Source organism: Aquarana catesbeiana, linkage group LG09, assembly GCF_042186555.1.
Source record: "Aquarana catesbeiana isolate 2022-GZ linkage group LG09, ASM4218655v1, whole genome shotgun sequence".
Taxonomy (NCBI): Eukaryota; Metazoa; Chordata; class Amphibia; order Anura; family Ranidae; genus Aquarana; species Aquarana catesbeiana.
Window position 1 is genome coordinate 292,566,885 of NC_133332.1, and position 27,023 is coordinate 292,593,907.

The window sequence follows — 27,023 nt, forward strand, 5'->3', positions numbered from 1 at the left end:
ACATAGGTATTCCATGCATTCCCATAAGGCAATCCCATTGTTATCGATTGGGACAAGGCTGCTGCTCCCAATGTAACATCTCCGTCTCTCCATGGCATACGAGTTCAGCTTTATTGTGTCCTCCCAGGACTCGCTGATCTTTGGCTGAGGGACCCTGCATAAGATTACAAGCTCATATGGTTGTACACTCCTGTCAACGATCTTTATTTATAAATCCAAGAACTGAACAAACCACATGACAGCCCTCAGTGTGCAGACTGCTATCTGCAGCTGTTCTCTCACTGTATAGCTTTTCTGCTGACATTCTGAGCTGTTGTGTGACACCAGCACATTTATTCTGTACAGAATCTGTCTGGGACTTTCTCCTGGGCTTCGTCACCATAACAACCGATGACAGCCCGCACTTCCGACTCTGCTACGGGGCACTTCCGGTGAGAGTAGCAAGATGGCGGCGCCCATAGATCTGGTGCTGGAGTTTGGGTGAGCAGGGAGTTTAGTTTTGGGGGAATAATAGCGATGTATAGAGTGTGCTGTGTGTGAGGAGGGGGTATCCAGAGAAGCTGGGGGCTCTGTAGCTCATTATTATGGACTTCGGACAGGGTGGTGTACAGGAAACACACGTGCACAGTATACACAATAGAAAAGGTCTGATATTACAACATCTGTGGCCCACAAAAGCCCTCCATAGTACACCGTGGGGGGAGGGGTGGCATCAATAAGGGAACATACAATGCCCAGCTACCTGTCACCAAAGTATGGACATACAATATCACACATATTTATAAAACAAAAAATAGTACATCTGTGCAATATGTAAACATTCTCATGATTTTTTCTCGTTAATCTTGCATCAAATATTGGAAAATACTTGTTGATCCTGCCATAAATCCAATGCGCTCCCCATTTCCTGTTTCGTAAAGCGGAGTTCCACCCAGAACTTCCAAGGATCTGATTCCTCCCCCCCCTTCCCGGTGCCACATTTGGCACCTTTCAGGGGGAGTGGATACCTGTCAAATCCAGGTATCTGCTCTCACTTCCGGGCATAGATCGCCACATTCTGTGTGGCGAACGACGCAATGTCCAGTCTCCACTGCCCCCCGCTGCCTTCTGGGAGACACATAGGATCCCAGAAGACAGCAGGGGCCATTCAGAAAGCGTAGCGTGACTCACGCATGCGCAGAAGGAAACAGGCTGTGAAGGTGGTACCCAAAAATCTCCAAAGGTGATGCTTTAAAAGGCTTTACAGCTTCTCAGTATAGAGTTAACTGTGAGCTCTGGTGCTTGAATTATTGCTTTCACTCCACTCATAGCAAACAGGGGTTTGCTATATATAAATTGTTTTTAATATAAATTTTATTATAATTTACATCTTTTTTTTTTTTAAACTTTATTGCTATTACTAAGGCGTTAACAAACCCCCAATGTGATAGCATTGGTTAGGTGACAGGTACTCTTTATCGAGATGTTGGGGTCTATTAGACCTCCAATATCTCCTTTGCTCTCCAAAGCAACTAACAAAGCGCAGATCAATCTGTAGGGAATGACTGCTCTGAAACTGGTAGTGACAAAATCATCATTGCTTCCAGCTTTATTCACTGCAGAGGAGATCGATGAATCGATGTTCCTCGGTCTCCTCCTGCTCAACATCTATTTCAGTGGTTCTCAACTCCTCCTGTCCTCAGGACCCACTAACAGGCCAGGTTTGCAGGATAACGGACATACATCACAGGTGATATCATTTGCTGCTCAGTGATTGCAGTATTCTAGTCTGCATCTCTCCAAGGTAATACATAAAACCTGGCCTGTTAGTGGTCCCTGAGGACAGGAGTTGAGAACCACTGGTCTATTTGATGTGGTCAAAGCCCAGAGAGATCCCAGGAGCCATGGGGGGAGGAGGACCTCCTCACCCGCACAGTAACAGCGATCAGTCGGCTATACAGATCACTTTAACTTTACAGCTAGGAACCTGTTGAAGAATTTAAGCACGAGCTTATGGCTGTTACTGCAGTAATGAGCTTGTGCTTAAAACCAGCAATAGATGGATCGAATCTCAGCTGGTTCAGCATGGACCAGCCAAGATTCAATCCATCTATGGGCAGGCTGGTTGTATTCAAGTCGATCTATCGATCGACTTGGATACAACTAGCCTGTCTGATATATTACATGCGATTACTACCGGCAGCTATAGCTGCCAGCAGTAAACGTGTTCTGCTGGCCGGGAAGACTCCCTGCAGGCAGAACATAATAGTGCTGTGGGAGGCATTCTTCCATCAACACTGACTGTGCTGCTGGAGAAATCAAGAAATTTTCTTTCCTTCCACTCGTGTTGGAAGGAAAGAAAATGTAATCCATGTATGGCTTGCCTAACCCTACACTCTCTGGATGTACTACTAAAGAGCTGAACTGTTTAGGCTGACAACACTGCCCCTGCTTGCACTAAAATTCCAACCACCGTTGTCAACCTCACCCAGTTCTTTTTGCCATTATGACCACCCACTTCTCCTTGTTCTCTTCTTCCTTTTCTCTTTTCTGACTACACCATTGCTGTATATACAGCCTCATTCTGTACTCCACAACTTCGCTCAGCACTGTACATTCCATCTGGCACACAGGACCTCACCTGAACCCAGACCTTGGAAACGAATGCACAAAGCAGGCGCCGGGGAGTCATGCATGTATTAGCTTTCATTGAGGATGTCACCTATAAAGCCCAACTCCAGGCACAAGTAAGAAAACCACCTGTACACTGGGGGCCCCCCGCACTACAAGGGTTAAAGTGACACTAAACAATATCCTTATTTTCCAAAAATAATCCAATCACATCCACTACTTAATGGTCCTGTAATCTGTTTTTTATGAAAATGTTTCTCCAAAACCTCTAATTTTCTCCCTCGCTTCTGTTTGTTTTAAATGGGCAGTGCAAGTTAGTTGTGGTTATCTAAACCAGTGTTTCTCAACTCCAGTCCTCAAGGCGCCCCAACAGGTCATGTTTTCAGGATTTCCCTCAGATGAAACAGCTGTGGTAATTGCTAAGGCAGTGAAACTGATCAATTCACCTGTGCAAAATAATGGAAAACCTGAAAACATGACCTGTTGGGGTGCCTTGAGGACTGGAGTTGAGAAACACTGATCTAAACTGCTCTATGCACATTACACATCCCATAGTCCATCCTGGGAGCGTGCAATAGAGGACATGCTACATTCCTACATACAGTGGGACCATGGAGAACAAACGTAGCCACCTTCTAACAGCAAGTCAGATCACAGCAACAAAAAAATGGAATGTGGAGATTTGGAGGAGGCTGAGAGCAATAGAAGGGACTTTTGGAGTCAGGAATGCATCCTTGAATAGGATATATTTTTTTAAAACAGAGTTTCATGTCACATTACATGCTTCTATTTGCCTAGGGGTAGAGGAATAAGGAGTAATGGTTTATTCCTTGCTCCAGGGGTTCGACCAGTCTCGCAAAGTCTCTTTTTTAAAGCCCCACTGCACACTGGGCATTTACGTGCAGGCGGAGGGTACAGGTGCAGTGGCAGCCTGTTAAACTCTATCAGAGGCTGACAGCCTAATGATACTTAGGTTTAGTGTAGTATGCCAGGGATGAATTCCTGAACACAGACTTCTTGCATCCTTGGCATTCATCCCTGGGGGGGGGAGGTCTCTGGGTAAGTACCATTAGGCCCCTTTTCACATGGGCGTCCTGATCAGATCGCCCTGTCTGTTTCTTAGGTGGATCTGATTGTAATCAGGTCCACAAATTCAGAATCAGGTCCACAAAAAAAATGCAAGAGGGTCTTCATCTTCCGTTTTTGTAGAGCAGATCGGAGGCAGCTGGATGTGAATGGCCAGCAAAGTCTGTTTGCACCCAGCCACCCATAGAGATCAGTGGGGTCTGCCAGTGTCTGCTTAGCATAAACTGATATGACGTCTCCTCTGTTTAGCAGGGGATCAGCTCACAAATCCCCTGCTGATCGGAGCGGAATCCACACCATGTGATAGGGGCCTAAGGTGCACTGTCCAGCCACAGCAGCTGTCCGCTTCCCATAGAGTTCGACAGGCTGCTGGCAGCAGGGCTGTATGGCGCATCTTTGTCCTCCACATAAACACTGGAGCTTCATACACCAGGGCCAAACGCTCAGTGGGCATGGGGCCGTGTTCACACACCTGTCTCCTCCACGTACAGATCTGAGATTGAAGCATCACCAAAATTTAATTGTCCGATTTATAGATTTATTCCAGGATAGGATCAACGTCAGACGTTAAAAAAAAGTGACGCGTTTCAGAGGCCATGGAATAACCCCGTTCATCAGGACTTGTTCGTGCTGCCTGAACCAGCTCCGGACAGACTCCAGTATCCAATACCTCTCATTTCAAGCCCCGATGAAGGGGGAAACCCCTGGCTGCTGAAATGCATTGGAATTGTGGTAATTGAGTTCTTGGTGTGGTACTTCAATCTCAGATTTTCTCACAAAGGAGACAGTGGAGGTCCCTTGGCATGGAGCAGCTGCTGGTCCCGACAATCCAGCCATCTCAGTTAAATACCTCTATATACCTTATAACATTAGGATTACCATAAGGATGCACTATACCATAAGTGCAACCCATCCAAAATTATTTTCCAAGTCCTCAGCATACATTGCAGGGTTAAAAACCCTGCAATGTACATAATGGCACTGAAGGACCGCCCGGAGGGAGAGGAGGAGAATGCTGGAGGGGAAAGGTAAAAAAAAAGAGTCCCATTAACCTGTAGATGTAACCAGCATTTAATCCTTCCAGTGCAAGCAGGGGGCCACCGCAAGGGTTTTTTTGAGCTTAAAGTTTAAACTAAAAATAAACTTTTTTTTTTTTTTTAGTTTCAATGTAGTGGAGAAAGATTATAACATGTCAGGTTTTTATTGCTGTATGTGACCTTGAGGCTGCAAATAAGGGGGTACCATTGATCCTCCTGTATGGGGCCTAGGCAGCAGAGGGAATCAGATGTGGGCAGGGAGGGTGATCTGTGAATCGGGGGGGGGGGGCAATTACTGGAACCGATCTCCTGTTTGGCTCTCTCTGGAGCAGCTGAAAGTCGGCTTTTTCTCCTCTCCCTCCTGCCAGCTTTGAGCTGCTGCAGAGAGATCCATACAGGGGATGGCTTCCAGTAGTCTCCCCCCCCCCCCCCCCCCCCCCCGCTGCACCATTCACTCTCTTTGTGCACAGAACAAGCTGCCCAGTGACAGTAAATAGGACAGACTGTAACACTGCCATGGTTGCTTACAATGGTCATATAGATTTTTTAAATGTTACCACAATTTTCTCTGACTTTATGGCTAAGTCCTGTCAACTGCTATCCCCCTGTCCAATGAGGGCGCCCCTACTGGCCTCGTTGACATTTAGGACAGTTTTATAGAAATTGGTGACCAAAAATCGCAATGAAATCCATTTTATCTGCAAGTTGTAACCCTGTACAATGTGGAAGAGTCCACAGGATATCCAGGCAAGCCACTGTACATGGTGAAAATGTAGCGCAGAGGTAGGCAACTTTGGCATGCCAGCTGTGGTAAAACTACAAATCCTATAATTTATGTCCCTGCCTCCAGGAGTTAGCTCTCACTATAGTATACTTCCTAGGGCTCTGACGCTGGACCTTCCAGCCTCTGATATAGCAGGTTTCTTTGTCCATCTCTCCTCTCCTCTTGTTCAATCATGCAAGGTTTTGTATTATTCAAAGTAGTCTGTGAATAGGCAGAAAAAGAGAGGGGCTGACAGAGCAATTACTGTGTAGCACAACTTTCCTGACATAGTAGTAGCTGTACTCCTGGCCCTTATTAAAAATCTAGTTACATAGTAGGTGAGGTTGAAAAAAGACCCAGTCCAACCCATGTGTGTGATTATATGCCAGTATTACATTGTATATCCCTGTATGTTGCGGTCGTTCAGATGCTTATCTAATAGTTTTTTGAAATTATCAATGCTCAAATTCCACATCCTTACCACTCTTGCAGTAAAGAACCCTCTACGCAGCTTAAGGTTAAACTGCTCTTCTAATTTTAGTGAATGGCCGCGTGTCTTATTTAATTCCCTTTAGCAGAAAAGCTTTATCCCTATTGTGGGGTCACCAGTACGGTATTTGTACATTGAAATCATATCCCCTCTCTCTCTCTCTCTTCTTCAGAGAGAATAAGTTCAGTGCTCGCAACCTTTCCTCATAACTAAGATCCTCCAGTCCCTTTATTCGTTTTGTTGCCCTTCTCTGGACTCTCTCCAGTTCCAGTACATCCTTCCTGAGGACTGGTGCCCAGAACTGGACAGCATACTCCAGGTACGGCCGGACCAGAGTCTTGTAGAGTGGGAGAATTATCGTTTTAGCTCTGAAGTTGATCCCCTTTTTAATGCATGCCAATATTCTGTTTGCTTTGTTAGCAGCAGCTTGGCATTGCATGCCATTGCTGAGCCTATCATCTACTAGGACCCCCAGGTCCTTTTCCATCCTAGATTCCCCCAGAGGTTCTCCCCCCAGTGTATAGATTGCATTCATTTTTTTGCCACCCAAATGCATTATTTTACATTTTTCTACATTAAACCTCATTTGCCATGTAGTTGCCCACCCCATTAATTTGTTCAGATCTTCTTACAAAGTTTCCACATCCTGCAGAGAAGTTATTGCCCTGCTTCGCTTAGTATCGTCTGCAAATACAGAGATTGAACTGTTTACTCCATCCTCCAGGTCGTTTATGAATAAATTTAAATAGGATTGGTCCCAGCACAGAATCCTGGGGGACCCCACTTTCCACCTGGACCATTCCGAGTACTGCCCATTTATCACCACCCTCTGAACTCGCCCTTGTAGCCAGTTTTCAGTCCATGTACTCACCCTATGGTCCATGCCAACGGACCTTATTTTGTACATTAAACGTTTATGGGAACTAACTATGTACATAGTAAAAAAAAAAGATTAAGTCCATGAGGTGGCATACACCTTATTAGACTTAACTTAGGAAGGATGTGCTGGAACTGGAGAGAGTCCAGAGAAGGGCAACAAAGCTAATAAAGGGACTGGAGGACCTCAGTTATGAGGAACGACTACAAACATTAAACCTATTCTCTCTGTAAAAGAGATGCTTGAGAGGAGATATGATTGCAATATACAAATACCGTACTGGTGACTCTAGCATAGGGTAGAAACTTTTCAGTGGGAGGGAGTTTAAAAAGACACTTGGCCATTCATTTGAATCCCAGCCATGGCCCTAGCTGCCTGGAGTTTTTATGTTCTCCCTGTTCCTGCGTGGGTTTCCTCCAGGCACTCCGCTTTCCTCCCACACTCCAAAGATATGCTGGTGGGATAATTGGATCCTGTCTAAATTGGCCCTAGTATGTGTACTGTATGTATGTATGTGAGTTAGGGACCTTAGATTGTAAGCTCCTTGAGGGTAGGGACTGATGTGAATGTACAATGTATATGTAAAGCGCTGTGTAAATTGACGGCGCTATATACGTATCTGAAATAAATAAAAAAATGAAATGAATAAACTGGAAGAGAAGCAGTTTAACCTTAAAGGGGATGCAAAGGTTCATGTTTTTCACTTTAATGCATCCTGTGCATTAAAGTGAAAAAACACCTGGCAGTCACTGGCCCCCTAGCCCCCCCATTTTACTTACCTGAACCCCTTCATTCAGTCGTTGGGAATGCGCTCTCTCTCTCCACGGGCTCCTGGCTCTTGATGAGATAGATTGATAGCAGCGCAGCCATTGGCTCCCTCTGCTGTCAATCAAATCCAATGACAGGGGGGCGTGGCCAAGTCCTGCATTCAGCGGCTATGGCCGCTGATGCTGGACTCGGGAGCGTGCCTGCAAGGTAACCCCCTCGGGGAAGCGCTTCTCCGAGGGGGTTACATGATGTGGGGAGGAGCCACAAGAGCTGACGGGGGACCCCAGAAGACGAGGTTCGGGGCCACTCTATACAAAACGAGCTGCACAGTGGAGGTAAGTATGATATGTTTGTTATTTAAAAAAAAAAAAATACCCTTACAATCACTTTAAACTGTGTAGAGGGTTCTTTACTGTCAGAGCAGTAAGGATGTGGAACTCCCTTCCACAAGCAGTGGTATTAACAGGCAGCGTCGAGGGTTTAAAAAACTATTAGATGGGCACCTTAACTATCGCAACATACAGGGATACGGGATATGTTATTGACATAAAGACACATGCACACACACAACACAACACAGGTTGAAAAGGATGGACTGGTGTCTTTATTCAACCTTACCAACTGTGTAACTCCGTGCAGGCCAGCATATTTTTAAAACTCCTGCAATTCCTGGAGTTTAGCTTTAAATGTATAGATTTGTAGACTATGCACTACAATACACAGGTTAACAACCGTTGAGATAAAATATCAGCCACACAGGGAGAGCATTTGTTCAGTGAGTCAGATAACTCTTATGGTGGCCATTTACAGCTCAAATTCAAGCTACGGGTGACCCTGTTGGCACCATCCAGCTCATCAAACTTCGATCTGAAAATCCACTGAGCCCGGTGGGGAATTGTCAGCTTTACAATGACTTCAACCAATCACATGCAGCCACTGTTCGGGTATTCTGACAGCTGCAGATGTCGACTGTCAGTATGCAGTGGCTGGCTGGGTATATTCCTTCATCTATGCTGTTAAGGGTTGATGGGGAATCTGAATGATAAAAATCTTAACTTGTATGGCTAACCTTGGACTTTTATTGTGAAAGGAGCAGTAAAGCACAGCCATTGTGTTGCACAGCAAAGCAGTAAGCCAAATCTGCATATGTAATACATGACTACATTATCTTTAAAAAAAAACAATAGACATATTGATCATTTTATTTACATCAGGTTGATCTCACAGATATATACTGAGAAAATAATGGACAGACTAGACCGTAGACTCCCTTTAATGAAGCTGGTTGGTCATGTGCCCCCGCCGGTTTTATGTCTTTTGACCTCCTGTATTTGGTTTTAATAATTCAGCTGTAGGAAATGCTCTGTTCATCCCCCATCTATGGGAGTAAATAAAACCTTCCTGTCGTTTTCTGTCATCTTTGTGGACTGAGCTTGTCCAGCGCTCCGTTGGTACCCAAGAGAGCCTGATATAGAGATGCTAATGAGTAGCCCGTGTCCTGCAGGAGCCTGCGGGGAAACCTTTGTCTGCTGCTGGCTCTGTTGTGGCACTTTGCTGTATGTGTGTTAAACCCCCTCCTCTGTGCCGGGGATGTCAGCATATCTCATGTATTTATTATCTCTTTTCAGAGGTGGCGCAGAGCTGCTATTTGAGGGGATCAAGAAACACCAGGTGACCTTGCCTAGCCGGTCAGATCCTTGTGAGTATCCTTCATAGTGATGCTTTAGGGTTACCCCTTTATGATGAGATTGGAGGTAAGTGCAGGTCATTCATACACCTGCTCGGCACATGTTTCGTGGGTTAGCTGGCGATGATCAAACGAGAGTATGTGAAACATCTGCATACCTATAATTGTGATGTTTTTCAGGGGTGGTAGGCTCCTTTTTTCATTATTTTTTTCTTAATTGTACCTGCGTGTATAAAGCAAAGTACACCTATTTTTTTTTTTTTTTTTTTTTTTTTTAGGGGCACTCCACCTTTAAAGCTAAACTCCAGGCAAACAACTAAATTCACTTACAGGTCTCTTCCCCACCCCTTCCATGTGACAGGACAGCAAAAGGTGAAGCGGCACACTGATGAACTTATCTCTGTCAATCTGTTCTCTCTCCCAATCAGCATGCTCCTTGCACTATAGCATACGTGATTCGCACCTTGTGCTGCACCTTCCTCCTTCACTTTAAACTCTGCTATACAGAAGACTGCAAAAGGGTAATAATTATCGGCGTATGACATGCACTTTTTCCCCTCTGAAAATAGGGGGCAAATCACGGGTGCGTGTTATACGCCGATAGTGTACCTTGGAGGGGAAGGAGGGGGACGAGCGCTGCCGAGCTCCGCCTGAATTCACCAAGCCATCATCTCCTGTATAATCGGCTCTAACTCAGCTCTGATGTCACACACACAGTCCCGCCTCCACTACCGGCATTGGACCAGTGTTCTGTCAATCACAGGAGCTAGTCCAATACCAATGGCGGAGGCAGGACTGTGTATGTGTCTGCCGACTGAGAGCCGAGTAAACAGGAGATGACGGCTTGGTGATTTCCTGCATGAGAGATGGTGAGGCTGCAGATGGGCATCAGGCTGTATTGATGGGAGATGAGCGCAGATCAGGCTGCAGATGGGCACATATCAGGCTGCAGATGGGCACAGATCAGGCTGCATTGAGACTGCAGATGGGCACATAGGCTGCATTGAGGCTGCAGATGGGCACAGATCAGGCTGCATTGAGGCTGCAGATGGGCACAGATCAGGCTGCATTGAGGCTGCAGATGGGCACAGATCAGGCTGCATTGAGGCTGCAGATGGGCACAGATCAGGCTGCATTGAGGCTGCAGATGGGCACAGATCAGGCTGCATTGAGGCTACAGATGGGCACAGATCTGGCTGCATTGAGGCTGCAGATGGGCACAGATCAGGCTGCATTGAGACTGCAGATGGGCACAGATCAAGCTGCATTGAGGCTACAGATGGGCACAGATCAGGCTGCATTGAGGCTGCAGATGGGCACAGATCAGGCTGCATTGAGGCTACAGATGGGCACAGATCAGGCTGCAGATGGGCACAGATCAGGCTGCAGATGGGCACAGATCAGGCTGCATTGATGGGCACTGACCATTATTTTGCTTCAAATTGGTTTATTTTGAAAAAAAGTTTTTTTCCTGAAACCTTCATCTTAAATTGAAGGTGCATGTTATACGCCTGTGCGTGTTATATACGGTATTTATTTTAGGTACTTGTATAGCGCTGCCAAAGTACGCAGGGCTTTACATATATATTGTGAATTCACATCAGTCCCTGCCCTCAAGGAGCTTACAATGTAAGGTCCCTAACATTCATACACACTAAGGCCAATTTAGACAGGAGCATATTAACCTACCAGCATGTCTTTAAAGTGTGGGAGAAAACCTACGCAGGCACAGGGAGAACATGCAAACTTCGTGCAGGAAATGCCGTGGTTGGGATTTGAACAAACGACTCCGTACTGCTAGGCAGAAGTGCTAGCCACTGTGCTGCTCATATCAAGTCAAATTCAGGTACCTACACTGCTCTCATTTGCAGAATTCATGTACTGATGTATGAACAATTACAGAGGTGCACTCATGTCTATATCTGCCCCCTTACCAGTATTTCAGTTATAGGTAGGTTTGGTCACCTACTGGTTTCTTACTTATGTTAGGGATTCTCAGTAAAACTGGTATCTGAAAGCTCTAGGTTTCCTGACAACCACCCCTCCTCCCTTTTTTTTGTATACATACCTTTCTTTTATAGGTCTTCAGTCTGACCACTGCATTGTGCGGATGTAGGGAAAAGGTTATTTTGCTATTAATCTCTTAGATCTTATTCATGTGGGCGTACTTAAGCGTACACCTTTGCATGGTTGTACAGGGATGACTACACACTGATTGAAATTAGGCTGACTCTTGATGAACCGGATAAATTTTGATCCATCCATGGCCATCTTAACTTACCATGCCTCGTTCTGAACTGCGTCTCTGTGTGGAGGCAGCCATCTTGGTAGAGAAGCGGGCTTTGCTTCCTCCCCGATAACTGGTGGAGGAATACTCAAGAAGGAGTAGAGGAAGCACTGATCAGCAGAATTAATACAGCAGATGGAGATCCTTGTGTTGCAGGTCCTCAGGTTCAGCAAACAAGGAGAACAGGGAGCAGTACAGTGGTGACATCACCAAATCTCACTCCAAACATCCTAAGACTAGCATTCAGAGGCAGTAATGCCTAAGATGATCTCACACTGCAGATATACTGCTGTGAATCTAAAGTTGCCCATACATAGATCGAAATTTGGCTGGTTCAGCAGGGATTGGACGAAGTTCAATCCATGTATGGCCACTGTGGTTAAACAGAAGTCGATCTGCCAATTGATTTTTGTTCAGCCACCCTGTTGGTATTTTATCACTTGATCAGCACCACAGGTTATAGACTGCAGCACTGATTTGTGTATTCTAATGGCAGAGGAGTGTCTGTACTGTCAGAATATGACACAGCAGAGGATGCGTGGATAGGGGAATCCGGTTAATCTTCTTCATTCAACCAACTGGTTGAGTGAAAAAAGCTAGCCCATGTACGGCCAGTTTAAGAACAAGAGTGGCTAGGCAGAGTCACATGTCAGGAAGGGTACTGCAATTTTTTTTAATGCAAATTCAAGAAAATAGCTAAATCTTTCATGTTTACAGCATATGCACAATTACAATTTCTAGGTGTTGCTATTAGGTCCTCTTTTTTTGAATTCAGGTCCAGTTTAGAGAGCACAGGGAGAACATGCATACTCCATGCAGGTGGTGTCATGGTTGGGATCTGAACTGATGACACTAGTGCTGCAAAGCAGAAGTTGTAACCACTTAGCCACTGCTATATCAATTATCTAAATTGTGCCATGCTGTTAGAATTTGTTAAGCTTAAAGTACATGTTAAAGTGGTTTTAAACCCAAAACCAAAAATGTTATATATTCCAGCTTACCAATCCTTAGATGTGGTGGCTGCATCAGTTTTCCTTTCTTTGGCTCTTTTGGGGAGTGGTAAATGTATTAGCAGATGTAAATACACTAACAAATTGAAGTCAAACTCCAGCTCACACTTAATAAGCAGTTACAGCAAACATTTTTTTTTTCTTTTGGGACAAAGGTTTTACATGAATAAATGAAAGCTGATCATTTTAATCACCCCTGGCAGTGTTAAGTGTTTTTTCTCATCCATGTAAACTGATACATTCTGCTGGAGAGCTTCGGCTTTTGAAAAACAGCAGACTTGCTGGCTGGATCACAAGATAAAAATAGAAGAAAGAAAGTCTAAAAAAAAGAAACTAATACAGCTATCATATGTAAGAATTGGTAAGCTGCAAATTAATAAATGTTTTGCTTTTGGGTTTAATACTGCTTTAAGTCTATTAATTACTCAAGATAGGCAGCAGCGAATATGGCCTCTCTCTACAGTTACATATTTTTTTAGGGATGAGTGATTAAGAGTGTTACATGGAGGACAGTCTAGGAGCAGCCTCTGTCTCTGTGGAATTTATTGTCAGGATACTGCATAAGGTGGGGGGTGGGCTTTGCTGGGAACTCTTTAAACTGATTAGGATGCAGCTCACACAGAAGATGATGCCAGCTGTTCCAGTGCCCTCCTCCCACTCCCTCTGCCCCCCTCCTGCTAACTGACCGCCACTGTTTGCTCAGCGCTGAGCCCCCTGCGCGAAATTGCTTTTCAAAAGGACCACTTTCTGCTTAATTAAACAGAGAGTCAACACATCTGTGAAGTTTTCCTGCTCCCCTATTATCTTGATATTGATCCCTCTCAATCCCACCCAGAGTCCCAGACTCTTCACTTTTCAGATATGCTGGCTACCTGTGGCCAGGCCTACTACAGAGCTAAGTCTTAAGTCTAAATTTTTTACTTTATGTTGAAAGGTAAAATAAAAAAGTATGCCTACAACTAACACAAGAAAACTCAAATCCCATCAATCTTAAAAAAAACAATAGGGCTCACTGTAGCATTGGATAGTGGTAATCTCCCATTGACCATTCCCACCATCACTGTGGGGTTAGTCCTGGATATCGCCATGTTTCTTCCTTTATTTGAGTCTATTGAATGGAAACTGAGGACTTTTTTTTTGACTCAGAGCAGCTCAGGTCCTTCACATGTCTTAGTCAGACTGCCAACTAGGGGCTTCAAACCAAAGTGGTCACCAGCCATTATAGCAGAGGCTGTTTTATTCATTTTTTTTATAGTGATAAAGTTTCTATAAACCTTTGAATTTGAGTTGAGAGTATCTCCTTTGTCATATAATAAAGTTAAAAGTGCTCCCTGAAAAAGAAGAATCACAAAGAATCTCCAAGGTCTGATACACTTCTGGGTGTTTTAGATGCCTGGCCCCTTGATGCATGCTGGGGTCCCAAAGGCGGTCAACTACTGGTAAGTATAAAGCAGGCCATACACGGAGTGAATTTCTTTCCTGCAACCATGGGTTCCACAGACAGTGTTGACAGGGGAATGGCTCCCGCTGAGCCATTGTATTCTCCAGCAGGGGGTGTGAGGGAAGCTGTCCCTGCTGGGAGAACTCAGTGATTGTTGCTAGCGGCTATACCAGCCACTAGTGATAATTGCTTGTAAAATTTGGCAGGCTGGTTGTACCCAAATTGATCGATCGGTCTATCAACTTGGGCACATTCAACCTGCCCATGCATGGTTTGAATCTCGTCCGGTTTCTGCTGAACCGGCCGGGGTTCGAACTGTCTATGTCCAGCCTTTTAGCGGTTAGTGTATGCAGTCATTTAAGGTAATTTTAGGGTTAGTTAGAGTAACAACTGTTCCATAAGATCCAGGTTAAAATTCAAATACTGCATTCACACTTTTATGAGAAATGGTCCACAAACTGTTTCCCAAATGCCCATTTACACTAATTTGATTACTGCTCATCGCCAAATCTATAATATATTGGAGGTACACCACTGCATTGTTTTACTGATCTTAAAGCAGGTTAGGCACAAACAGCAGTCTGTTCTGAAAGTCTGACGGAGGACATCAACTAATCTGGGTATTGCCAAACCGGTCCAGCTCATGAAATCAATTAAATGAACGTCTCCTAAAGTCTGGGAAACCCCCACCCTTTACATTTTTCACTGCTGGGGGAAATCTCTTCTCCCCCTGTTCTATTGACAACTGTAAAAGTTCCATTGAAGTTCCTTTCCATTTCAGGGATAAGAGTAGTAGTTTGGGTTGATTTCTTCCAACAGGGGCAAAGCAGTAACAATCTGGCAGAGGATCTGACACTTTGCCACTGTATCCAGAACTTTGATAAAATCTAGTGAACTGGTGTACTGCTTCCCTCTTTTGGTAATACGGGAGCCCTTTTTGCTTACCTGTGTATATTTCAGTATTGGAATTCCAGATAGGTCCACTGTAGCCTCCTCGCTGTCTCTCCCCCACTGAAATTCTGAACATCAGGTTCATCCAGATTGAAAGGGATGGACTTTTTAGCCTTATCCACAATGTAACCTTATTGTAACCACTAATCATAATTAAAACTTACCTTGGCTGCCTGAGTCTAGTTAGTTATACACGAAGCAGAATGAAAGTAGGTTTCCGGTAGCAGATACACCCACCGGACATGTGAAGAACTCTGCTAATACAATGCAAAGTTCAGTAAAGCTTAACTCCATGTTTACTGTGTCTTTAAATAGTTCATTTGGGCCACAAACTATTTCCTTCGCTCAGATGCGGCAGCTGTGCGCTCTGTATAAAGTATATGTAACCTCATCTATGTACAGTATACAGCGTTGTGTTCCAGCAGTGGGGCGAAGACTTCCCAGTCTTGGTACCAGAACAAAATCGAGTCGGGTTGAACGCTGTTCAGTCATGCACAGGTAGCTCTGTTTTCTATGAATGAATGAATGCAAAGATTCCTCTAATTGGCAGAGAGGAGGGCAGATGGTGTTACAAACTCTGCCTCAGCCAATCGGAAGAAGCTTTGCATTCCTAAAATACAAAGCTCCCTGTGAATGGCAGAGCAACGCTCAGCTCAACTCGATTTTGTTCCTGGAGAGGGACAGGAAGCCTCCATCATGCTGCAGGAACACAGCGCTATATGCTACACTGACGCAATGTACAGTTTATGTAGCACTCCCAGCAAGCGCACAGAATAGGCCCCAACAATGCACAGTAAATATGGAGTTGGCTTTAAACTGAGTACACTTTCTGCCTTTAGCACACTTGCAGGGTTAGCTTATTGTTGGTTAATTTTTATTTATTGGCTGCAATTGTTCATCAGTAGGGCTTAATAAAAAATGCAAACAACTCTATAAAAAGGGCTTGAGACCGGCATTCCCTTCAGATAAAATAAATAATGTAATTTTAGAGAGCAGTGAAATTACATTGACAAATCCAGCATCTAGTACAGCAGCAATCTTTACATTTGGTTCACACGCCAGAGATCGCTGTAGATGCTGCTGTGCTCCGACAATATGGTGAACGGGGGATGACGCCCACTGTGTAGGAAGGGCAGAGAGCCATGGCTGCTACATGTAATGGAGAGCGAAGCTGGTCATTGCAGGGTCAGGTGCAGGGATGCGAAGGCTCGTTTATCAGCCTGACTCAGGAAGGTCAGATAGTTGTGCCTGCTTCCCACCCGCCCACATTCTCTATCCAGGGAAGCTATTGTATAGGGGAGTTACCATGGAGAGCCCAGCATCAGCTCGCTATCCCCATTGTTCCCAGTCTGGGAAGGGGCCTTTCCTTCTGTCTAATGAGTAACCAGAGGGCTATTAAAACCTGCTACAAGTGTACAGGCCCATGCAGTCCACCCCTAACAAAGAAATGGTAGGATTCTCGACGGCAGAGCCACGATATCTGATTTACAGTAGCAGCCTTCATCATTCTGGCAGCTTGCTGTACAGTACTGAATAATCTCTGCTTCTTTTTATTGCCACCTGCAGATGGTTTTCAGAAACCACGTCCCATGGTATAAGACACCACATGCTTTGAACTTCAGTGAAGCTGCCAAATATACTGCCGATAACCCATGACAAGAACCCAGTTTTTTAAAAAAATATGGAGACTGGTGATCTCCTTCTGAAATTGCTAGTTACTTGGCTGTCCCAGGAATAAGCATAGTTACATAGCTACATAGTAGGTGAGGTTGAAAAAAGACACCATCAAGTCCAACCTATGTGTGTGATTATATGTCAGTATTACATTGTATATCCCTGTATGTTGCGGTTGCTCAGGTGGTTGTCTAATAGTTTTTGAAACTATTGATGCTCCCCGCTGAGACCACCGCCTGTGGAAGGGAATTCTACATTTTTTCCGCTCTTATGCCGCGTACACACGATCGGACATTCCGACAAACAAAATCCTGGATTTTTTTCCGACGGATGTTGGCTCAAACTTGTCTTGCATACACACGGTCACAAAACTGTTGTCGGAAATTCCGAACATCAAGAACGCAGTGACGTACAACACGTACGACGAGCCGAGAAAAATGAAGTTCAATAGCCAGTGCGGCTCTTCTGCTTGATTCCGAGCATGCGTGGAATTTTGGGCATCGGGCTTTCCGACAACGGATTTTGTTGTCGGAAAATTTGAGATCGAGCTCTTAAATTTTTGTTGTCGGAAATTCCGACAGAAAATGTCCGATGGAGCCTACACACGGTCGGAATTTCCGACAACAAGCTCCCATCGAACATTTGTTGATGGAAATTCCGACCGTGTGTACACGGCATTACAGTAAAGAACCTACGTAGTTTAAAGTTAAACCTCTTTACTTCTAATTTTAATGAGTGGCCACGAGTCTTGTTAAACTCCCTTCCGCGAAAAAGTTTTATCCCTATTGTGGGGTCACCAGTACGGTATTTGTATATTGAAATCATATCTCCTCTCAAGCGTCTCTTCTCCAGAGAGAATAAGTTCAGTGCTCACAACCTTTCCTCGTAACTAATATCCTCCAGACCCTTTATTAGCTTTGTTGCCCTACTTTGTACTCGCTCCATTTCCAGTACATCCTTCCTGAGGACTGGTGCCCAGAACTGGACAGCATACTCTAGGTGAGGCTGGACCAGAGTCTTGTAGAGAGGGATAATTCTATTTTTATCTCTGGAGTTGATCCCCTTTTTAATGCATGCCAATATTCTGTTTGCTTTGTTAGCAGCAGCTTGGCATTGCATGCCATTGCTGAGCCTATCATCTACTAGGACCCCCAGGTCCTTTTCCATCCTAGATTCCCCCAGAGGTTCTCCCCCAGTGTATAGATTGCATTCATATTTTTGCCACCCAAATGCGTTAGTTTACATTTTTCTACATTGAACCTCATTTGCCATGTAGTTGCCCACCCCATTAATTTGTTCAGGTCTTTTTGCAAGGTTTCCACATCCTGCGGAGAAGTTATTGCCCTGCTTAGCTTAGTATCGTCATGCACCAAGTGAAGTTAGAACTCCTGATTTGCATGCTTGTTCCGGGACAGTGACAAGTTATTGATGTCATTGGATTAGCATGACAGCTAGCTAACATTTTCAAAAGGATAGGCTAGCAGTAGAAACCTACACAATTCTTTAGTCAGACATGACTAATTTTCTCACTCTCATAAATGCAGGTGCCTAGGGTTGCCGCCTCATCCCTTTATAACAGAGCGCATATTAATTACACAGGTTGTGAGGCTGATTTAATGCAGATAAGGCACCAAGTGAGTTCAATGCCCCGTACAGACGATCAGAAATTCCGCCAGCAAAAGTCCGATGTGAGCTTTTGGTCGGAAATTCCGACCGTGTGTATGCTCCATCGGACTTTTGCTGGCGGAAATTCTCACCAGCAAAAGATTGAGAGCGTGTTCTCAATTTTTCGGTCGGAAAAAGTTCCGATCGGAAACTCCGATCGTCTGTACCAATTCCGACGTGCAAAATTCCTACACATGCTCGGAAACAATTTGACGCATGCTCTGAAGCATTGAACTTCATTTTCTCGGCTCGTCGTAGTGTTGTACGTCACCGCGTTCTTGACGGTTGAAACTTCAGAGAACTTTTGTGTGACTGTGTGTATGCAAGCCAAGCTTGAGCGGAATTCCGTCAGAAAAACCATCCAAGTTTTTTCCGACGGAAAATCCGCTCGTGTCTATGGGGCATTAGTATCACCTTAATCAGCCACAGAACCTGTGTAATTAATATGTGTTTGGTTTTAAAGGGATGAGGTGGCAAGCCTACAGGTGCCCCTCACTTATCTACTCCAGGCGGGGTGCATGCAAACTCTGAACTTGTAGTTTCTACAAATCAAATATCCGTGCTGCAGATGGAAGTGGTACACCATTTTCTTGACTGATCAATAACTTTATTAAAATAAACGGCCGCTCTCATCCCGCCAGACTTCTCCCTATGGCGCTTTTCACTCTAAACGGAGCGTAATCACTAAGTACTCCCTAGTAAGAGCGTAAAACTCGTCACTAGTGGAGCCCGGAAGGGTGTGAGTGACTGTTTATGAAAGATATCAAACATGACTATTGTCAAATATTTGAAATTTAGCAAAAAATTTAGCAAAAAAAAAAATGATTTAAAGTACATCTAAAAGCAAATGCCTTTTTTTAATAGAGTAGAGAAGGATTAAAACAGTCATTGTTGCCATCTGTGTCTCATTACAGAGATTTCCCTTCACTCCCTGTCTTGTAGACTCAACAAGAAGTAAGGGGATATCTTTGCCAGGTGAGGAAAATCACCTATTGGACATTTGTCAGTGGAAAAAGTGCCCCCTTTGGAATATTTCCCATCTATTCCTGTTCTGGTGACAACTCAAAATGTTACCCTCTTTTTCATTCCCATGACATTGGTGATCAGAACAATTAGAAAGGTTGAATCTCCCTAATGGGAACACAAACAGCAACAAAAACAAAAAAACATCACTCTATCCAGATGTAAAAATAAAAATTGGCCTTCAGTTGTACTCTGTCAGCAGTAGTCTTTCAAATTTTTCAAAATAAAAACTCAAGCCTTAGGACCAGTTCACACCAGAATTGCACAGGAACACGGTACAAGTTACATAGTCGGAAAGGTTGAAAAAAGACACCAGTCCATCCAGTTCAACCTGTGGTGTGTGTGTGCTTGTGTTTATGTCAATAGTACATCATATATCCCTGTATGTTGTGATCGTTAAGGTGCCCATCTAATAGTTTTTTTAAACTGTCAACGCTCCTCCTCCTACTATTGCTTGTGGCAGAGAATTCCACATCCTTACCGCTCTTACAGTAAAGAACCCTCTACGCAGTTTAAGGTTAAACAGCTTTTCTTCCAATATCAGTGAATGGCCACATGTCTTTTTAAACTCCCTTTCAAAGAAAAGTTTTTTCCCTATGCTAGGGTCACCAGTACGGTATTTGTACATCGCTATCATATCCCCTCTCAAGCATCTCCTCTCCAGAGAAAATAAATTCAATGCTTGTAGTCTTTCCCCATAGCTGAGCTCCTCCAGTCCCTTTATTAGCTTTGTTGCCCTTCTCTGGACTCTCTCCAGTTTCAGTACATCCCTTCTGAGAAATGGTGCCCAGAACTGGACAGCATACTCCAGGTGCGGCCAGACCAGAGTCTTGTAGAGTGGGAGAATTATCATTTTATCTCTGCAGTGAATCACTTTTTTAATGCATGCCAATATTCTGCAGGCTTTACTTGCAGCACCGACAGACCTCAGTTTGTAAAGTTCCTGTGTGTTCCCCTGAATCACACAAAAAGTAATGCATGCCCTACTTTTTGAAAACAGGCTAATTAGGGGACAAGTGGACAGATTGGGGTAGGGAGTTCCAAAGGATAGGAGAAGCTCTGGAGAAATCCTGGAGGCGAGCATGGGAGGAGGTGACAAGGGAGCTAGAGAGCATGAGGTCTTGGGAGGACCGAAGAGAGCAGCTTGGTTGGTATTTTGGGACTAGGTTAGTGATGTAGCTGGGGGCAAAGTTATGGATGGCTTTGTAAATTATTGTTAGTACTTTGAATTTTATTCGTTGGGTGAGTGGAAGCCAGTGGAGGGATTGGCAGAGAGGGGTGGAGGACACTGAATGGTTGGTAAGGTGGATGAGTCTCATACTGAGTGGCATTCAGTATGGACTGAAGGGGGGATAGTCTATGATCTAGATTGTAGATCTATGTTTTGATCCAGCTGCTTATCTAGTAGAACCAGGCAAGACCCAGGAGCCACAGTGGAGTGTGGATGTTATTGCTGGTCTTGCTGATGGCAGCAGGTAATTAAAGCAGTATTAAACCCAAAACCAAAAAAGTAATTTATTGCAGCTTACCGATCATTAGATTTGGTGGCTGCATTTGTTTTGTTTTTTTTTTTTTTGTTTTTTTTTTAGGGTTTTATCCCTCTGTTTTCACCTGATGATCTGGCCTGTAACACGCCTCCTGTATTAGAGTAGGGAAAACAGGTGTTCATCCTGAGTGTTGACTATCCCTTTCCTTATCCTGTATTAGAGTGCCCCCACTCTGGATGAAGGAGCATAGGGGGCACAGCAGACAGCAGCTTGTCAGTCTGGGAGAGGGGAGTGTTAAATTTACTAACAGATTTAAATACACTAACAAATAGAAGCCAAACTCCAGCTAACACTTTATAATCAGTTACAGTAAACTGTTTTTTCTTTTTAAAAATGTTCATTGTAAGCTCCTCTGCTAGTTATTCATGTTAATATTATTGTACAGGTTTTATATAGCGCCAACAGTTTGCGCAGCGCTTCACAACGTTAGGGCAAACAGTACAGTTGCAATACGATTCAATACAGGAGGAATCAGAGGGCCCTGCTCATTAGAGCTTACAGTTTAAAAGGGAGGGTCAAGTGATACAAAAGGTAATAGCTGTGGGGGATGTTAGGTGGAGGCAGGGTAGGCTTCTAGGAAGAGAAAGATTTTCAGGGATTGCCTAAAAGTGGACAGAGTAGGAGATAGTCAGGCAGATTGGGGTAGGGAATTCCAAAGGATGGGAGAGGCTTAGGAGAAGTCCCGGAGTCGAGCATGGGAGGAGGTGACAAGGGAACTAGAGAGCAGGAGGTCTTGGGAGGAATGAAAAGAACAATTAGGCCATGTCCACATATGTGTAGCCACGGTTTCCAGCATGGGATCTGGGGCGCGTCTGTTCACCGGTTCAGGTGCGATTCAGGCCCAAATTTTTGCCTGAATTTGTACCTGAACCGGACCCAAAAACGCACAGGACCCTTTTGGAATTGACACTGCCTGCCCCGTACTTATGTGAACTGGCTCCATTGAGAGACGGTCACACTAACATGCCATGTTATGTAAACCCGGCCTTCGATTGGTATTTTGAAACTAGGTTAGTGATGTAGCTAGGGGGCCAAGTTCTGGGTGGCTTGTAAGTTGTTGTTAGTATTTTGAATTTAATTTTGTTGGCAGCCAATGGAGGGATTGGCAGAGAGGGGTAGCAGCCACTGAGCGGTTTGTAAGGTTGATGAGTCTGGCAGCAGCATTCATGATGGACTGAAGGGGGGATAGACTATGTAAAGGTAAGCCAATGAGGAGGGAGTTGCAGTAGTGGAGGCGAGAGATAACCAGGGAGTGGATAAGGAGCATTGTGGTGTCATTGGTTAGGAAGGGATGTATTTTGGAGATGTTGCAGGAGGTTGAGGAGGCAGGCTTTGGACGGTGATTGGATATGGGGCCAAAAGGAGAGTTCAGAATCAAGGATTACACCTAGCACCCTGGCATGTGGGGACGGGTTGATATTTGAGCCATTGCTCTTGACGGAGAAGTTAGGGGAAAGGCCACATCATGGTGGAGAAAATATTATGAGCTCGGTTTTGGACAAGTTGAGTTTGAGGAAGTAGTGCGACATCCAGACTGATATGTTGGTCAGTAAATTAGTGATAGGTGAGGAGACTGATGGCGTGAGCTGAGGGATAGATTTAGGTGTCGTCAGCATAGAAATTATATTGAAATCCATTGGGGCTATCAGTTGAATCAGGGAGGAGGTGTAGATTGCGAATAGGAGAGGTCCAAGAACAGAACCTTAGGGGACCCTGACACAGAAAGGAAGAGGAGAGGAGGATGTAGAATTGTAAGCGACTAAAAGGTGTGGTGGGATAGGTGGAATGAGAGCCATTGAAGAGCACAGTCACGGAGACCAAAGGAGTGGAGTCTTTTGAGGAGGAAGGGGTGGTCAGTTGTATCAAAGGCAGCAGAGAGGTCCAAGAGTATGCGTACAGAATAGTGTCCATTAGATTTTGCTGTTAGTAGGTCAATTGTGAGTTTTAAACGAGCAGTTTCTATGCAGTGTTGAGGGTGAAATCCAGACTGAAGGGGATCGAGATGACTAATGTGGGTTTCTGTCAGAAACCATGGGCCAGACTGAGTACAGTACAATCACACTTGTTTATTAATAAAAATAAAAAGGTAAATAGAGTAAGCATAGTCAAAGCATAGCCAGAGTCCAGTAACCGTATTGGGTAGTCAGCCAAGCCAGAGTTCAGTTACCAGATCGGGTATTCAGCCAAGCCAGAAGTCAGGGATCCAAGTAGAGGAACAGCAAGCAGGATAAGGAGCCAGAAGGGATGCCAGCAAAGCCAATCTTTAAACAGGAATGCAGGAGATGGTTTCTTGTGATGTGACCAAGGCGAAGGCAGGAATGAAGTGAGCTGGAGATCTTTAAGTAGGCGGGACTGACAAGCAGATCCACAACAGCTGGTTAACTGTGGAGAGAGATGAGAGCTGGCAATTAGCCGACAGCTGAGCGGCCAGCTCAGAGAAGGAAGGGCTGAGCCAGCCCTGACAGTTTTGGGGGCGCACCCCCTTACTCAGAGCTGAGGAGGGGGTTGTGCCCCCGAAATGCGTCCGCTTGGCTATAGAGTGGGATACAATTGGAGCACACATACCTTACACTATATGGTATCTTGTGGTCTGTGTTTTTACCAGTTGCACTTTTGTAAGTATCCCATTTTTATCCATTTTATTTGCTCAAATAAATGTTTTTGTGGTAATGAACTAGGTGCTTGTGCCTTCCTGTCTTCTTGTTTATGTAGTTACACATGATGAATGTATTTAGACAAAATTAGATAATTCCGGAGTTTAGCTTTAATTATACGGGGGGCTGTAAAGGTCCCATCTTATCCATAGCTCAGCAGATTATCCCTTTTCCCATAGTACCCCTTACATGGTCTTCATGAACCTAAATGACTGTCACATAACCGTCATTTTTTGCTTTTGTCAGGGGACATCAAACATTTGCTGGTGTGGATCAAAGATAATTTGCTGAAGGAACGTCCTGAGCTGTTTATTCAAGGAGATACAGTGTAAGTATTGTGTATTATTATAGAGGGAGCTTTCTGGGTGTGAGGATGTCTTTCAATGAGTGTAAGGCTGTACCAACACTAGTGCACTGGTATCTGATACCAGCGGGGACTGGTAAATCAATCGCTGCATTAACAAAATGTGCTATTTATTACATGAATTATACTATCAGTACCATAAAAGGCTGTAATTATTCCTGAAAACAACACAGAACACAAGTATTTGCCACACAAATATCTCCATGTCAGGGGGACTTTGTATAGGATCCTTTGTATTTTGATAATCTGATGTTTAGTATCTTCAGTGATAAAAGTCCAAACCAAGACGTGTCCTCTCTCCATTTTGAAATGTGATGGGTGTGTTTCTGTTCTTTTAGGAGGCCGGGGATTCTGGTTCTGGTTAATGATGCAGATTGGGAACTGATGGTAAGCAAATAAATACGTAAGTCTCTTATTTTCATGCACAGGTAAACTCTTAATGAACACAAATAACAGTAGGCCCATTCAATAAAATAGTTTAAAGAGCAAATGCAGTAGCTATAGTGACCGATAGTACATCTTGTACTATTTCCTTTTCCATAGTAAAACTTGCCATGGACTAGAATGTTCGACTAGTCATCGAACATTTGTATGAAAATCTTCATTTCATAAGTACCTTTTGATGACTTGACAAATGTCTTTGAAACGTACTTCAAAATTTCATTTGTTTTTAACGTTTTTTGATTTTTTTTTCACAAACAAAAACCAAATTCACTGTTAGAAATTTAGTCGTTCAACAGAAATTTTCATCTGGCTCCTTTGACTTTTTCATCTTTTTGGTCAAAAATGAATGAATGACCCCACTATTGATTCCAGAATCGAAAAAAACGTTCCTGAAAACCTTTCTAACTGAATTATTCGAATGTATGACCAGCTTATATAGCCAGCCTCGGGTGGCTAGATTTCTTTCAATCACTGAGCAGGCTGAAGGAGAAAAAAGCAGTAGATTCCTCCATTGATGCTAAACAGTGGAAGGAGGAATCTTCACTGATGGCTGAAGCTTCCACAACACCCACAGCTGATTGAATACCTGAACAGTGACTACATCTGATAGAATGCAGTCACTGTCCGGCAGACAATTTTCTCTCGATCTCTTACTTTCAATCTTTCTCTTTCGATAGAAACGCACACAGATCCATAGCTCCACTCAAAACCGGCCTCTCTTGCACAACCTGGTTGCTGGCCATCACAGTCCATCTCCACTCTTAAAGGGGTTTTAAAGGCAGAAGGTTTTTTTTTTATATTAATGCATTATATGCATTGAAGGGGTTGTAAACCCTCGTGTTTTTTCACCTTAATGCATCCTATGCATTAAGGTAAAAAAACTTTTGTCACTGAGCAGCCCCCCCCCCGCCCACACGTTTTGCTCACCTGAGCTCTTTCATACCCACGATGGAGACGCTCGCTACCTCTTTGCCCGGGGTTCTCGGCTCTGGATTGGATAGATTGATAGCAGCGCAGCCATTGGCTCCCGCTGCTGTCAATCAAATACAATGACGCGGGGGGGCAGGGCCGGCATTCTGTGTCTATGGACGCAAATGCTGGACTCAGGAGCGCGCCCACATGGTAACCCCCAAGGAGAGAGCTTCTCCAAGGGGGTTTACCGATTCAGGGAGAAGCCGCGAGCGCCATTGGGGTTCCCCAGAAGTCGAGGATCGGGGCCACTCTGTGCAAAATGAACTGCAGAGTGGAGGTAAGTATGACATGTTTGTTATTTAAAAAAACAAATAGATGAGGGTTTACAACCCTTTTAAGATAAAAAGCCTTCTGTGTGCAGAAGCCCCCCTAATACTTACCCGAGCCCTATCTCTATCCAGCGATGTCCACGAGTCCCTTGGCTGTACAGGACTCTCCCTCCTGATTGGCTGAGACACAGCAGTAACACTATTGGCTCCTGCTGCTGTCAATCAAAGTCAGTTAGCCAGTCAGGAGAGAGGGGGTGGGGCCGAACCACAGCTCTGTGTCTGAATTGACACACGGAGCTGCAGCTTGGCTTGGGTGCCCCCATAGCAAACTGCTTGCTGTGGGGACACTCGACAGGAGGGAGGGGCCAGGAGCAGCTAACGGAGCCCCTGACAAGAGGAGGATCCAGGCTGCTCTGTGCAAATCCACTGCACAGGGCAGGTAAGTATAACATGTTTGTTATTTAAAAAAAAAAGAAAAATGAGACTTTACAATCACTTTAATGGAAAATAGGAAAAAGTATCAGCCACACTCCAATTAGCTCTTACAGTATTTTTTTTTATTAATTTTTTTTATTAATCAGTGAATTGACTGCATATAGTGATGACTCCAACCCAAAACTATCCTTCCTTGATGCATTTCACTACTCCTGGCTTGCTCACAAGGATAGGGGAAGTCTTCCCCCTATCCTTATGAGCAAGCCGGGTGTGGTAAAATCTATCAAGGAAGGATGGTTTTGGGTTGGAGTCATCACTGTATGCAGTCAATTCACTGATTAATAAAAACCCTGCAAGAAGAGCTAATTGGAGTGTGGATGATATTTTCTGTTTTTGATGTCTCGATCTCTCACTCTCTTTCGATTCCTCCTTCGATCAGTCTCCGACCTCTCTCTGTCTCTTTCTATCTCTCTCTTTTGATCTCTCTCTCCCTCTTTCAGTCTCTCTTTCTATCCCTCTGTCCTTCAATCTCTCTCTCAATCTCCCTTTCTTTCATTCTCTCTTTCCATCTCTCTTTCTCTTTAGATCTTTCACTTTCAATCTCTCTCTCACTTTCTCCTATTGCCCTCCACTTTTCAAGTTCTCTTGGTCTCCCTCTATTGCTGCCTTTTGATATCTCTCTTTCTTTCAATCTCCCTCTCTATTTCTCTTTCAATCCCTCTTCTCCCTCTCTCGATCTCTTTCATTTCAATCTCTCTTGCACTTTCGATCTCTCATTTTTGATCTCCCTCTTTCTATCTCCCTCTCTCTATCTTTATCTCAGTCTTGCGCTCTCTCTCTCACACTCTCTCTTTCACTCTCTCTCACCTCTCTCTCACACTCACACTCTCCTCTCTCTCTCCTCTCCTCTCTCCCTCTCCTCTCTCTCTCTCTCTCTCTCTCTCTCTCTCTCTCTCTCTCTCTCTCTCT

The 27,023-nt window shown here is 44.3% G+C and overlaps 1 protein-coding gene across 2 annotated transcripts; it reads left to right on the forward strand.

Annotated features, from left to right (window-relative positions):
- The first annotated feature begins 351 nt into the window (after positions 1-351).
- Positions 352-24,386, forward strand: URM1 (ubiquitin related modifier 1). Of its 2 annotated transcripts, XM_073597995.1 has the most exons (4): positions 368-480; positions 9,260-9,330; positions 23,817-23,898; positions 24,273-24,386. In XM_073597995.1, exons 1-4 carry the CDS (start codon positions 446-448, stop codon positions 24,331-24,333), a joined length of 249 nt encoding a protein of 82 aa, XP_073454096.1. In that variant the 5' UTR covers positions 368-445; the 3' UTR covers positions 24,334-24,386. The 2 variants fall into 2 exon arrangements, with proteins under 2 accessions (XP_073454097.1, XP_073454096.1); XM_073597996.1 differs by lacking the exon at positions 24,273-24,386 and having other exon boundaries at positions 352-480; positions 23,817-23,902.
- Positions 24,387-27,023: the final 2,637 nt, after the last annotated feature.

Coding starts and splice junctions, on each gene's coding strand:
- URM1 (XM_073597995.1), top strand. CDS start 446: ATGGCGGCGCCCATAGATCTGGTGCTGGAGTTTGG. Junction 481..9,259: donor GATCTGGTGCTGGAGTTTGG/GTGAGCAGGGAG, acceptor ATCTCTTTTCAG/AGGTGGCGCAGAGCTGCTAT. Junction 9,331..23,816: donor GCCTAGCCGGTCAGATCCTT/GTGAGTATCCTT, acceptor TGCTTTTGTCAG/GGGACATCAAACATTTGCTG.